This window comes from Athene noctua, chromosome 3, assembly GCF_965140245.1.
Source record: "Athene noctua chromosome 3, bAthNoc1.hap1.1, whole genome shotgun sequence".
NCBI classification, from domain to species: domain Eukaryota; kingdom Metazoa; phylum Chordata; class Aves; order Strigiformes; family Strigidae; genus Athene; species Athene noctua.
This window is the reverse complement of record NC_134039.1, coordinates 25573780-25589045: the sequence shown is the minus strand read 5'-3', so window position 1 is coordinate 25589045 and position 15266 is coordinate 25573780. Positions and strand designations below refer to the sequence as shown.

Here is a 15266-nt window from a genome sequence, read left to right as displayed (position 1 = left end):
TGATTTAAAACTTAGTATCAATGTAGTATCTGGTTTTTTGTCAATGTCCTGCTTTTTCAGGTATTGGTGAAGTCCCCACTACAACACTCACATCAATGATGGGAGCCTGTGCAAAAGAGAACTGTTCCACAAGCATCCCAATTACTAACCGCGGTTAGTACAAAAAAGTTCCTCCAGACTGATGATCAATTAGAACTGAGGGATTTCTGTGTTATTATTGTGGAGACCTTTGCTACTGTTAGAATTGATGATCATTGTTTTAAGTTGGAAGTGCTCATCTTCTGCAAGGCTTGGAGCTTAGCTGGCAACTTGCCTTTAATACGAGTGCTTCCCACACCTGATTTCCAATTGCACTGACATTAATTTTGTTACTTAAAGACCTGTCTGAATCGTTATGCTTGAATGTACAGCTTGCTTCTTTCCGACTGGCTTTGCTGACAGAAAAAGCTTGTGGCTTATCTGCATCATCCTCACCTGCACACACTGAGCCACTATTAGATCGATTTAAGGCCACATAGGTTTATTTTAATGGTATAGCATATATTACTAAGCTTTTGTGTATACTTTTTACATGCATCTAGGCCAAGGTTGCAGTGTAGCTGGAACACCTAAGAGCCCAGATCCAGGATCAAGACACTGTATCTTAACAAGTTACTGTGGTTCAGCTAAACAGAGGCAGCAGTCCATCTGTGCATTCTTAGCTTGTGGCAAATGCAAGGAAATATGCAGACTGTTGCAAACCTTTCTCAAAATAGTTAAGTTGTCTTGCTTCGTGCTTGTGGCAAGTGAAGAGCTTAATCGCTCTGGTTCAGCAGATCAGTCCACGTGGTTTTACTTTGATACCTGCATTATGAATCTGATCTGTATGTCAGAAGGACTCTGTCAACTTTAAATATGCTCATTTAAAATAAAAGGTCTGACCAGTTGTCATGATTTGAGCACAGAGGGCAACTGAGCACCACACAGCCACTCCTCACTCTTTACCCCTCAGGACTTGGAGGGACAAAATACAGCAAAAGGCTTGAGATAAGCACAAAGAGGTATGAGTCACCCATTATAGTCTCCATTGTAGAAGAAAAAGAAAATTAATTTAATTCAAACACTAACAACAACAACACTTAACAGACAGATAACGACAGTGAGAAGCATTACCACATCTTAAAAACACCTCTCCTTCTTCCTGGGCTCAGCTTGGCTCCCAATTTCTTCACCTCCTCCCACCCAGCAGCATGGGGGGCAGGGGATGGGGGTTGCGGTCAGTCCTGCCATTCCTTTCTCCTCATGCTCTTCCCCTGCTCCAGCATGGAGTCCCTCTCACAGCACACAGTCCTCTATGAACTTTCTCCAACGTGAGTCTTTCCCATGGGCCATAGCTCTTCCTGAACTGCTTTGGTGTGGGTCCCTCCCACATGTTGCTGTCCTCCCAGTGCCGAATTGCAACAGCAAGGGCTTCTTCCCACAGAGTCCCAGCCTTCTTTGGGCACAGCCCCCTGCTCCAGCATGGGGTCCTCCATGGGCTGCAGGTCGGCATTTGCTCCACCAGTGACCTCCATGAGTAGCAGTGGGGACGGCCCTGCCCTCAGGGGTTGCGGTGGTGGGGTCTCTGCTCTGGCACACCTCCCCCCTCCTCCTTCTCCTTTCTTACACTGACCTTCGTGTTTGCATCAGTGTCCTCCTTGCAACTCCTCCTCACAACTCCCACTCCTCCTTGCAGTTCCCCTTCTTAAATACATTATCACAGAGGTGCAGCCACCATCGCTTAATTGACTTGGCTTTGGCCAGAGGCAGGCCCAACCTGGAGCCAGGGGAGCTTCAAGAGGCTTCCCACAGTGGCTACCACTGTAGCTCCCACCCCCACCCCCCCACTCCTCGCCCTCGCTGCCAAAAACCCCACCACACACACAAACCCAGCACAACAGTGTGTCCTGTTGGGGCAGTTACCAGATATTGGGACAGGAAGGAATTTTTCCTAGATCAAGCTGGCACAGTGCTATCTTCTGTAGTTTGAGACTACAGGGTCACTCAAGAGTTTTGTTGACCAAATGCACTGCTAAGACAGGGACATTTGATGGTGGTGCTACTCTATCTCTCCTACTCTCTTCCTGTGGCACAGTCTAGTTGTGGTGTTTGGTCTTTTACTGCAGATGTTAAGTTTATTTTAGTGTGTTGTGGCCTTTGCAGTGTGACTGTGTGCACAGTGGATGGTCTACAGGCTTAAAATATTTATTGCAACAGTTGCCTGTGGTTGCTGGGAGCCGAAACTGAGGACATAAGTGGTCCCATCCTATCCTGTGTGCCAGTATAATGCTGTTTCTTAAGCTTTATTCTTCCACTATTAATTTTTGAGTTTTTAGGATCAAGGGCTTTGGGGAGAAGGCTATAAAAGCACGTTTTTTCTTCCCATCTGGTGTGTAAATAGGCCTCGTAAACAACATGGGAAACTGTCTGACTAGATAACTAGATAACTAGAAAACAGTCAAAGAGCTGTTGGCAAAGCTGCTGCATTCAAAGAGTAATCAATCACTCAAAAGAGATGTAGTGTGGCTTTTGCCAAGCTATTTAAATTACAGAAATCTCACATTTCTTATTGTTTGGATACTGTTTCTTTAAAATTCAACAATAATGAAAGGGGGCTATACAAGACATCTAAGTGCACTGTCACGTAATCATAGAGAAGTTATATGTATCCAGTAACATTAAAAAAACCAACATTCAGCAAGAACAGTTTTGCTCATCTTAGCCAGTGAATCACCTGTCAAGAAGTAGTGCTCTGCCTTCTGTCTTTTCCTGGGACAGATCTCCCTTCTGGCAAAAACGTGATCAAAACATCAGCAAAGGCCTGAGATTTGGTGAGTTTTATGTTGTAGCAGCATTAAGTCCACAGCTGTCTGTAGGAAACAAAATGTTCTCAGTAGCATCTCCAGTCCAGAGTGGAGACATAAATACATTGCTGTTCAGGTTAGTTAACTGCTCATCAGTTTATTCTGATGAGACTCTGCTTCTTTCTTGAGTTTTACTGGTTGAGCATGCGCTCAGTCATTGCTCATGCTGGTGAGGGAGTTAACTGGGAGCCAGTCTGCTCTGCTCAGAGAGACTCCTCTGTCTATAGCCTGCTTCCTTACTGCTGCACTGAACCATCAGCATAAAAATACTTTGTCTGATCTCCCTTGGAGTCTCCCACTCTTCACACCAAAGACATATCCATATCACTTAAGTGTTTGCCTGGGCAAGTGCTTAATCACTTCAAGGAATCTCACATCCTACAGTACATTGCTCTTTGTGCTCTGTAGCCCATAAAGACCTATGCTAGAAAGGTGTACAGATATCTGTAAAAAAGGGACATTTTCAAAGACTCAGTCCACCCTGGTACTGCTCTGTGCACGTTCAGCTAGATCCACTTGTGTGCCTCCACTGCCTGTGCTTATGGTGGACATCAGGCCCAGAAGCCAGGTAGCTGTGGGACATCAGATGAGGATTTCTGAAGTGAATCTTCCTGTTGTCCTACTTACTGCCTTCTGATTAACATTGTGAGGTGGTCTTAGTGCTAATCTGCATTACCTTTGTATTAAACAGAAGCCAGCCTACCTCATGCTGTCTAGCCACTAAGGGGCCACTCACCAGACTGAAGCTGGTTGCAAGTAAAACCTCCTGAACCTCAGTTAGTGTCGATATTAGGTCCTTAGCAACAATTTGCTCTACAGATCCACTCCTTGTGGTAGTATGTTCATGGTCTGTGTCAACAGGGGCTGAGCCTGGGTTATGAGCACTGCTGAGCACCAGAGCAAACCAGCTGAGGCAGAACATGTGCCCATATGGTTACCTGGCTCCCAGATGGAGGGTAGCCCTTGTTATTCCACATATGGGAGTGGAAGTAGAGTAGACATGTGGATGTCTGTACGGTCTCCACAGCCTACATTACTGCACTTTGGGCTGTCTGCTGTCTGATTCTCTGTCAAAGATCTTGCAACCTGAACTTGCTCTTCTGGGTGCAATATGGGATGCTGATTTTCTGTGTTGCAAGATGTGCTGGTCAGCTGATGAGTGGTATCTTGCATCTCTCTGAAGCATGGGCTTGCTCCGAATTTGCATCTCAGTGGACATGGAGCATTGTGAGTTAGGGTTTCTAGTAGGTAATTCTCTCTTGTGTTGCAGCTTCCAGTTCTCAGCCCTGGTTTATCCTCACCATTCACCAAAATCTGACCTTCTGTTTTCAGCACCTGACACTGATCTTCTTGTAATGGTTTAAGCCCGGAGGGCAACTAAGCACCATGAAGCCACTTGCTCACTCCTTCTCCCTAAGGAATGGGGAGGAGAAAATAAAACAAAAGACTCAGGGATAGGGATAGAGACAAGGACAGGTAGGGATGACTTACTCATTATGGTCACAGGCAAAAGACAGACTTGATTGGGGAAGAAAAAGAACATCAATTTAATTTGAACACCACCACTGTTGATTTTCCAGTCAAACAGAGTAGGACAGTGAGAAATACAACCACATCTTAAAAACATTTTCTTCCCAGGCTCAGCTTTGCTCCTGATTTTACTACCTCCTCCCCTGCGGCAGCACAGGGAGCAGGAGATGGGGTTGCAGTCAGTCCATCACCCATTGTTTCTGCTGCTCCTTCCTCCTCAGGGGGACGACACCTCTCACTCTTCCCCTGCTCCAGCATGCGGTCCCTCTCATGGGAGACAGTCCTCCATGAACTTCCTCTGACATGAGTCCTTCCCACTTGCTGCAGCTCTTCATGAACAACTCTAGCATGGGTCCCTCCCACACACTGCAATGCTCCCAGTGAATTGCCCCAGCGTGGGCTTCCCTCAAGAGTCCCAGCCTTGTTCAGGCACAGGCTCCTGCTCCAGCGTAGGGTCCTCCATGGGCTGCAGGGGCAGAGCCTGCCCTCTCACCATGGGATACAGGGAAGGTCTCTGCTCTGGCACGCCTCCCCTCCACACTCCTTCCTTCCACTGATCTTGGAGTTTGCAGAGGTGCTCTCCTCACAACTCCTCCTCCTCCCAGATTCCCCTTCTTAAATATGTTATCACAGAGGCATAGCCACCATCACTAATTGGGCTGGCCTTGGCCAGAGGTGGGTCTGTCTTGGAGCCTGGAGAGCTTCAAGAATCTTCTCACAGGGGCCACCTCTGTAGCCCCCTCCCCCATTACCAACTCCACCCCACCACACACACAAACCCAGCACACTCGTGAACAGTAAAAATCTTTTTCTGTAATTACCTAAATGAAATAGAAGCTGTGGCTTTTTTAAGAGCTTTTCGTTTATCTTGTGGCTGGTCATCTTCTCAAGCACAGATATTAGCTCCAGGAAAAATGACAGAGTAATGTTTGGAAGGAGGAAATAAAGTCAGGATACAAAAGCAAAGGAGATTAGTTGGTATGACTAAAACCACCATATAAAACATTTCCAGATGTGACAGGAAAAAAAAAAAAAAGGTTTATTGTTTCAATCCTTTCAGTTTCAATATTAAAGCAGTCATTTTTTAAATCTGGAGTTATTAGTGGTATGTCTGTAATGAGCATATAGTTTAACAGGGAAGTCTATCCTGATGTCTGGTTTTGCTTTTCTTTTTGCTCAAAGTTCCCTAAATCAGGAGTTCTTTCTAATTTAATTTACTTGTGTAGCAAAAGCAGTGATGGCAAAAGCAGCAGATACCAGCTCTGTTCTGCAAATATCTGTCATGATGCGTACACCACAATTTGGGAACCCATGTTTAAAATCCAAATTGCTTGTCTGTAATGCGAGTGCCTTCAGTCAATTCAGTTTATCAAAGTCTATCTTAGTACCCCAGTGCAGTGTTTTGGGACTGTTAAATATGCTGTTTTAGTTAACTGTTGCTGCAGGATGTTGTTATTTATTAAACTATGTTACAATAAGTGCATTAGGCAATCCAAGTGAGAATCACTGCCTTCGCTGCTTAAGCGCAAATGTATCCCTAAAGAGAAAGGAAGGTAAGAGGAACAGCAGTCACAGTCCTGACCCCTTCAGTGCAAGCCAGCAGGACACAGGGAACAACTCAAGCAGGGCTCTTCAAAAGGAGGCTGTTGATGCAGCCACAGCATGGAGATGAGTGCATGGTGGGAGAAATTCTTCCTGGGGACTGGTGTTCCAGCCCAGCTCCTCTGCACATTCAAATATCTCCTACACAATAGTACCCTCTGTGGCTTGGCCAAAACCATGCAGCAGCTCTGCAGCAGAGATAATAATAGAATCCAAGTTTTCAAGATGAGGTCAGGGAGAGTCTTTCATTTAATGTATATCAGACCTGCTCTTGGGCACGTGTGCTAGTGGAAAGATCATGGACAGATTTACTCATATAAAAGACAGCCCCTCCTTAATGATTTGAAATGCTAACATGACTTGGCTTATACATGAGTAGGTAGAGGAATGATTTCACAGGAAGATAATTCTTTTACAAATATGCTTCTAATTCTGTGTTTATATTGCTTCTCCTCTATTTGTCAGCTGCGCACTTAGGAGGCCCACTGACAAAGCAGTCATACTGAAACCAGTGGGAGTACTTGCAAGGAAAAGGGGTACTCCCGTGAATAGAGATGGCAGCTCTGGGCCATTAACAGAGTTACTGATGAGAGAACTGCTTGGGATTTTCTTTGTCTCTCTTCGGGCTAAGTATGCCTGATGTGCCTAAGTATGTCCAGCAGCGATGTGCAAATGGATAGGGATAATCAGTGAAATTCTAGCTGAAGAATATGAAAGGCAGATGTGTATTGCAGTTGCTTTCTCTAATACAGAATTGTGGCTTTGATGAGTGATCTTTGATGCTGTTGTTCCTAAAACTGCTGCTCTCCTGTTTGCAGGTGAAGAGGAGGAAGATGGAATAGAAAGAACCTGTGACACCCTGCTCATGTGCATTGTGACCGTATTAAACCAAGGCCTGCGAAATGGTGGTGGTGTGGGAGATGTGCTCAGAAAGCCTTCCAAGGATGTAAGTGTTTTGGCTGAGGAAATGCATTACTCCCTGTGCATCTCATGAATGCCAAAGTCAATTTTTAGAGGTTATAGACAGTTGTTTGTATCTAGTCTGCTCTAATGTCACACAGTTGTTTTATCCATGTAATTTTTACATCCCAGATGGAATTTTTAATGGCAAGAGGTATTGAGCTATGTGATGATGATACTTGAAGAAAGGAGCTCTAGGTAGTAGTTTACCTGTTCTGGAAAACTGGAGTGTATTACAACCTTCCAAGCACTGATAAGTATTGCTGGATTGGATCACTCTTCTGTTACCCTAGGAATTATAAATGCAAACTTTTGAAAGGGATTGATTGATGAGTATATGTCAAGACTCTCCACTGTAGTACGTAAGATGTATTTTAGCTTAAATTCAGCATGGCATCTGCTCTAGAATAGGTCCTGTTTTTCACTTGTACTCAACTAGTATTGAAGTCAGAACAGAATTTCATGTATCATGTTTTAATATTTCATATATCACTCCAGGAGTTTCCTCCAAAATTCAATTCATGTAAGGACTGCTCTTAATATTTGGATAGTTTTATGCATTTTTATTTAAGTTTTAAAAGAACATCATAAATAAAGGTGATCTAGCAGTACTTTGCTTGGTGAGCCACACCATAACACAAGGATTAAATTCACAAGTAGGATCTCAGCTGGGCTTCCAAGAGTCCAGAGACCAACGCAGATCTGGATGGAAGAGCTTGTGCTGCTAGTAGGAATCTAGGTCCTATCTTATAGACTGGGAGATTCTACAGGAACCATAGTCCATCCCCATGAACTCTGTAAACACTTACAGACTTCAGAATTGACCCTTGCCACATAGCAGTTATTTAACACTAACTACATTAAAGCACTTCACAAAGGGTAATACTATTATCTCAATGAATATGTAGGAAACTGAGAAAATCAGTGACTTCAAAGTCAGTATCATGGTGAAGAAAAGGACTTGGGTTTTATGTTCCTCCTTCTTACACTGAGTGTCGTCTCTTGTTTGCCACAGAACAACTTTGCTATTTTTAGAGGTGTCAATGGGAGACCAGTCCAGCCTTTGCAAGAAGGAAAGTAGCTATGATGTAAAAACAAGAGTGGGATGAAACAGGGAATATGAGCACTTTGTGTGTGTGTGCATGCACATGTGTTTGTATGTGTGTGTGCATGTGCATGTTGTGTTCCCAGAAGACACTTGCTTGGTCTGCCTGCTCTGAGCCAGCTTACAGCCATGAGACTGTATTAGCACAGTGCTAAACCCGTTAACATGTCCTGCTTGGGCACAGCGTGTAGTAGCCTGGCCTTGGCATCATGCTCGCCTGGTTTCCAGTTGTTCGGTGTGAAAACTTGGCATTGGTCTGGAGTATATGACAAAGACATAACGTAAATGCACATCCCTGTATGCCACAAGGCAGTATAAAGAAGAGCTATCATTGCTTTCAGTGGGTACTAGAAACTGCATATCCCTGTTTCTGTACTGACAAGGTAATTATCTTCAATCAAGCACTACACTAATGCATCTACACTGCTTCCGGTACACAATCTAGTCTCTTCTTCATGCTGTGTGAAACAATGTGAAGGACAACAGGAGTCCCAGAGCAATAAGAGTACATGAAGCCAAAGCTTCTTTGCTTAGTCACATAGGTAGTCCCTCTCTATTTCTGTGAGTAAGGCTAGCAGAATTTGGCCTAGGAAAAGAAAGATGCATAGCTTTGCTTGAGCTAATGTGAAAATGTTGTTTAATATTTTAGAGGTGTGCTATTTTTATATCTTATTGCAACCTTATTATTGTTTCAGGAGCCCTTGTTTGCTGCACGAGTTGTTTATGATCTTCTGTTTTACTTTATTGTCATAATTATTGTTCTAAACCTAATCTTTGGAGTCATCATTGATACATTTGCTGATCTCAGGAGTGAAAAACAGAAAAAGGAGGAAATACTAAAGACAACCTGCTTCATCTGTGGTAGGTGTTACTGAGCTATTGAGATATTTGATGGGGAAAGGAGTAAAACGAACTATTCCTCAATAAATAAAGTGTCAACCTAAGAGGTGGTTATCTTCTACAAGGAAAGTCTGAAAAATGTCAGAGTTTGGTTCCAAATTTGGTTCCAATTTATTACCTCTCAGTAAGAAAAAGATTTAGTTTAGGAGTCAAAAACTAGCTTTGCTAAGAGGTAACTTTACAGTCTCCACCCAGGATCTGAAGAAGAACCGTATCTCACACATCACCACCACTAATGGAGATGGTGCAGCTGTTGACTTTATTTCACAAAAGCATGATGCAGATGAAAGTACAGCTTGCTATTTCACAGCACAGTGCATTCCAGAAGGGTAATAACAGCAAAATCCACCTGTTTCAGAAGGTGATGTGAAAGAGGGAACAAAAGAATTAAATTAAAATCATCCCCACAAAACCCACAGATAACTCACGCTGATTTTGAGGTGCACTAACAAAGAGGGGCAGACCTTCGCTCCCCTAGGGGACTTTAGAAATACCTCATTTTTTGTAGGCTGAGTGTTGTTTCCATGGTTGTACTGACAGGGATGAACATTGTGCAGAGCACAATGGCTTTAGTGTCTGTGGAAGGCTCCACAAGAGATCCAGGGAGGAAAGCTGTAACACAGGCAAACATTTGTGAATCCGGTCCCTCCTCATTGTGGTATTCTTCTTCAGAGATTTGACCCGTTACAGGAAAAAAGTAAAAATTTCTTGTGACTACAGCTCTGAAAAGACTGTGTGACTACAAAGCTGCACAGACTCACCTGCTCTCTTAGGTTTAAGCACACAAAGAATCCCACTGCAGCTTTAGTGGGACTATTCACATGCTTGATGCTAAATGTGTGCATAAATCTTTACAAGATCAGGACCTAGATTGCACACTGTGTGCTTACCAGTATACATTTAGAAAGAATCAGAGCCAATACTTGTAAAGCATTTTATAGCCCTCAGCATAGAAGGCATTGTAAAACAGTAGCATATTTATTATATTTTTATTGATATTAAGAGAAAATATCACAAAAGAGAATAAACACTGTGCTGAAAGAATTCTGTCAGGAATGCCTTCTGGCCTGGTACTTCTTGCCTGGCAGTTACTGTATGTGATTATAGCTTTTAAATTAAGATCCTTCAAATGTATGATCCTTTAAATTAAGTTAGGTTCCTTTCTCTAACATATTTAACAGATTTGGGTATTTTTATGTTGAAGTTTATTTTTCTGCATTATGTTCATGTCTTTTTGCAGGTCTGGAGAGAGACAAATTTGATAACAAGACCGTTTCATTTGAGGAGCATATAAAGTCAGAACACAACATGTGGCATTATTTGTACTTCATAGTTCTTGTCAAAGTTAAAGATCCAACGGAATACACTGGCCCAGAGAGCTATGTGGCACAAATGATTGTGGTAAGTCAATTTTGGCACATGTTTTATGCAACTGAGAGATGCTCCTTGCAGCTAGAGCAAAGAATATCTCTCTCTCTCTCTGAACAACAGCAGACATCGATCTGTATGTTTAAAGATGTTTTCACATGTCAGTCTGCAACAAAGCCCAGTCTTAAACATAATGAAAAAGATGAAGGCACAGGTCACAGTCTCTAGTTTGGTGTTACTGCTCTAATGCTCTGTGGGTTCTGCTGCCTCATTAGCCAAACCAGGGGCAGAAGAGCATGCATCATAACATCTGCTGCTGCTCCAGTTTTGTCCAGTATCTCTGGGCTGCTGTCCAGAAAAATAACATCACCTGCTGAACAGTGAAGCACAGGGTCAGTGTTGAGGGATAGTGCTTTTCTCCTATGACTGCTCTGAACAAGCTATTGAAAAGACTGGGAAGAGCTGCTGCAGGGATTTGAAGAGCTACAGAAACTGCTTTGTGAAGCAGTGAGAGTATGACTTTGATTCAGAGAGAAAAATTTGATGACACTGGGACATAGATATAGATATGTTCAATTACATTTCATATCCAGCCTCCTACCAAAGAGGGTTTGTTCTGGTGAGAGAGAGGGATGGATTATCAAGTCTGTCTGGCTTGGGGCTTCATTTTTGAGAAATTCTTCCTACCTGCTGGGATATTCTGGTGCAACATTTTCTTCCCATGGACTTCCTGGCAGGTATTGCACTGGTCAGGGCCTATGGTTGCAGAGCTGGCATATGTCTGAATCCCAGAGGAGGGTGTAACTAAATGCACATAAGGCTTCGCTGTTTTATGCATTTCTGGAGCCACATTTCTTATTGAGAGTATCTGCTCTGTTATCCCTCATTGGGCCTTTGATTATACATACTACCCAATCTAACTAGTGAGATGCTGGGTGCCCTTTTAGACCCCAGTTTAGCCAAAGGGAAGATTCTTCTCCTTTAACTTCAGCTGTCTTCAAGTCAGGCCCCTGGTTTAAATCGATCCCATCTCCCTGCCTTGTCAGTGCAGAAAGCTGAGTTATTTATCCTGCCTTAAGACAGGTGTCTAGGATAGCTGGGGTGACTCACCCTGGTATCATCTTTCTCACTCCATTGAGAGCCTAAATGATTAGACAAGATGCCTAATTGGGAGCTGGCTAAGGTTAGAGGAGACAGCTCCCAGCCACTGTGCAGGCTTACACAGAGCTTACCTTGAAGAACTCACATTAGCACAACAGCTCATGTTTAGACAGGAGTGCATACTTGGCTGCTGTAATGAAATGGAGCTTTTGTAAGTTCTGTTACCACTATATGGTAAGGTGGTGTGGCAGGTGTGGCAGGTGATGGGAATTCAGTGCTCAGGCACAGAGAAACAGCCTATGTCTATGGAAATTTTGAACTGTCAATCTCATTGCCCAGCCCAGGGCGTTTATACTGTTAGGCAGTAATGGATCTTCTTCTGCAGTATGATGGGCGAGACAGAAAAACTAAGACAAATACTTGTATCTTCTGTTCCATTACAAGATATTATTCATAGTGGCAAGTTGTCCTCTTACACATGAAAATATTTTAGCTTATCTCAGAAATGCACTTTAATTCATGGAATCAATAACATCTCCAGACTCTAGGGCTTGTCTTCTTTGTCCATTCCTTCTCTATTCTGCTTCCTCTCCCTGCAATGTTTGTATGATTTTAAACTTTGCGAGTACGTATGTTAAATATTAATGTTTAATTCCAAGGGATGCATTAATATTCATAGTAAGTGTATTCATCCTGTGGCAGCAGTGGTTTGACTTTTTTAATGTAATTCACTAATGTATTACATTTTCTTTTAATGGTGGGAACTCCTGTTTGAGTATCTAAAATATTAACACAAAAGCACTGAAACACATGTGACCTCAACCACTGAACTGATGTCTCAAAGACCCTGTTCCTCTGTGGCAGAATGCTGGTGGTTTAAGTGGTTAGCTGTAACCCAGATTTTGGGATTATTAAGTCTCTGCAGGAAGGCTTGCTTTTCCCATGAGTATATATAAAGTTAGTGGTTATTCTAGATGATGGCAGAGGTACCTATGGACCTAGAAGTGTAAAGCTTATGTGGAATGGAAGACAGAATGAAGGAGTGGGGAAAAAGAAACAAACTACAAGTGGCTGGTGTGGAATTAGTAATCGTATCTTTGTGTAGTTTAAAATCCCCAGTACAAAATCTAGGGGAGATGTGCTGCAGAAATACTAGTGCTGTGTGGCAGAAGCAATTGGAACTGCTTAAGTGAACAAAGGACTGTTTCTCTTGAAGCCAGAGAGATTGCTGTATACCACATGGTACAAGGAATATTAAGAAATTAAAGAAAATAATCTGACTGGAAGAGTGGAATATTCTGGAAGTATGTTCAACTGGAAGAAGAGATTTAGAGACACAGTTTAGTTTAGGACCAAAAGAAGTTTTGCCGCTGTCAGCCATATGAGCTGATGTAGTGTACATGTTTGGTATGTTTCAAACACAGCATGATAGTAATGAAATTACATGACAAGCATATGAGATGTACTACATTCCATGCAGAAATTAAGCCTGAGGTATGGGTTTTGTCCTGAAGGGAGAGTGATAAACTGATTCAGACTTTGTGACGGACTGAAAGTCAAGTGACTGTTTTTGTGATGATGAGAGAGGTGACCAAGTTCTGGTTAGGATCTGGCACAGAAGAGGCAGATTTCAAATTGACCTTTCACATGGCAGCTGGAGCTTGCCGGTGGAACTGATTCACTGCTGAATGGGGCCCACTGGGGGTGTATGAGAATGCAATTACTATTTATAAAAATAGGGTGGTTGGAAGAACAGGGCAGTCTTGGGACATCTTTGAAGGGAACAAGGTGGAATGAGTATTTATATTTCAGGTGATACAGAATATGGCTGAAAAATCTCCATGAATCATACTCCTGGAAAATCTTTCTTAACTCTACTAGTTTTTATTATGATTATGTATGCCTTTTATGGCTGCTTCTGTAGCTTTAATGGATCAAACCTAAATTCTGTGTTTTCACAGCCAGAAAATTACTTAGAATTTTTAAGAAATTTTACTTAGAATTTCTACCCAAATCCAATCTTCACAGCTCAGATCCATCCTTAAATACATGTAGGTCAAAATTTTGGAGTATGCTGCAGTAACTTCTTTAATAGAAAGTAGAGTTTACTTCCAAATATCATCTTCACCACCCCTACAACTGCAGTTAGGAACCAATTATTAGTTGTGCTGTCTTGCAAAGTATTGCAAAAAGTAACATTGGAATGGTTATCAGTATCAACTAAGCACCAGGGAAAATGTCTACAATTTCTGATAGCCTCTTTTCTCTGCTTCCCAGACCCATCAGGACCCAAAAATATGACTGTCAGTCATTTATGACTCTCAGTCATTTTTTATGTACCATTTGTCCAACAAACAGTGAAGCATCTGGTCTGAAGGCTCGCTGATATCACAACTGGGGAATACTATGGTTTTCTTGTTTTGGAATATTATTTGAAAGCCTGGGTGCCAGAAGGGGTGGGAATTATTAATGCATCTAACTTCACTTTCCCAGTTTTCCAGTTCAAGAGGGGGAATGAAACTTGTAGGTGATGTTGTGCACACCCCTTATTCAAAGGCAATATTTTTGCACGTTTCCAAGTTCACTTGTATTTCTGTCCCAGGGGTAGCTTGTTTCAAGGCATTCCCATTATCTTGCATGTCTCTGGCCTCCAAAGACCTTGGGACAGAAGACTTCTTTTGCTTTCTTCCACTGAACTGTGGCCATCAGCTGCAAATTCCTAACATTCCCTGTGATTTTGATTTTTCCCAGCAGCTCTGTATTTGCTTCAGTGCTTAGCATACTGCTCTGAGCAGTGACAGAAGTAATCAGTAGCTTTCCAGCTTTCATAAAACAGAGTAGCATTTCTTCTTTTCTTTTCTTTTTTTTTTTTAGAAAAAAGCATCAAGCATAAAATGTATTATAAACCAACACACAGTTTATACATCTCTAGCTTTTCAGACAGTTACTTTATGGAGATGTTGGTGGGAATAAAGCACTTCAGATCTTCCAGTGATGCCCATTCTTCTTGCACACTATCTAGTATCAGTTATTGGCTAAAACATTAATGAGTATTAAATCAGGGCAGTAGGTTTTATTATTTGTTTGTTATTCAGGCCTCTTTTATGAAGTCAGACAGGTATTATACAATATCCCAAAAGACAGAAACTCTGAAAAGCTGGCTACATGTCTTGCATTTGCATTGAGAACCAGCATGAATGATTCCCCTATTCAATTTTCATCCCTGCAGAAAAAAACTTATCCGACCCATTTGACCAGAAATACCATCCCTACAAACCCAGAGAGATGCACATAACTTGTATTACATCAATACAGCAATCTTTGAATGTTCCTTATGTCCATTTGTCAGAGGAGACAGTTTAATGTGGTAGCTGGAACAGTGCAGGTTAATATCCAAAGTTTTAGACTTACCATTTCAGAGGTGCAATTTGTACACGCAGATGTCACCTAAGCTTTGTAAATACATAGATGGAGACAAAAGATGTAGATGATTAGTTACTGAATATTTTGCAGCAAAACAGATATGAATTAGCCTATGATTTGTATATCCATTCATTTGCAAAAATAAAAGGCTATTGGCATAATAATTAAATTAATTATTTAATTTAAAGGCTATTGGCATAGTAATTAAATTCATTATTTTGCCCATTGGAAGAATGAAGGACTTGAGCAAACAGAGCCCTAAAAGTTTTGTTCTCACATGCCCTGTCCACAGTTCCTAACAAGTTTCATAATGGGTTTTGTCAGCATTAGTGCTACCTGTCATAACTACATAATTACAGCATCTAATTATATTATTACTTATTTACTCTAATTAT

The 15266-nt window shown here is 42.0% G+C and overlaps 1 protein-coding gene across 4 annotated transcripts in view; it reads left to right on the top strand.

The window, feature by feature from the left end:
- The window catches only part of ITPR2 (inositol 1,4,5-trisphosphate receptor type 2), a 287303-nt gene that overhangs the window by 248917 nt on the left and 23120 nt on the right, over positions 1–15266 (top strand). For all 4 annotated transcript variants that reach the window (XM_074902357.1, XM_074902358.1, XM_074902356.1 and 1 more), the window contains 4 exons: positions 61–153; positions 6833–6960; positions 8775–8940; positions 10220–10380. In XM_074902357.1, coding sequence (XP_074758458.1) covers positions 61–153; positions 6833–6960; positions 8775–8940; positions 10220–10380 — 548 coding nt within the window. The remainder of the gene's footprint in view (positions 1–60; positions 154–6832; positions 6961–8774; positions 8941–10219; positions 10381–15266) is intronic.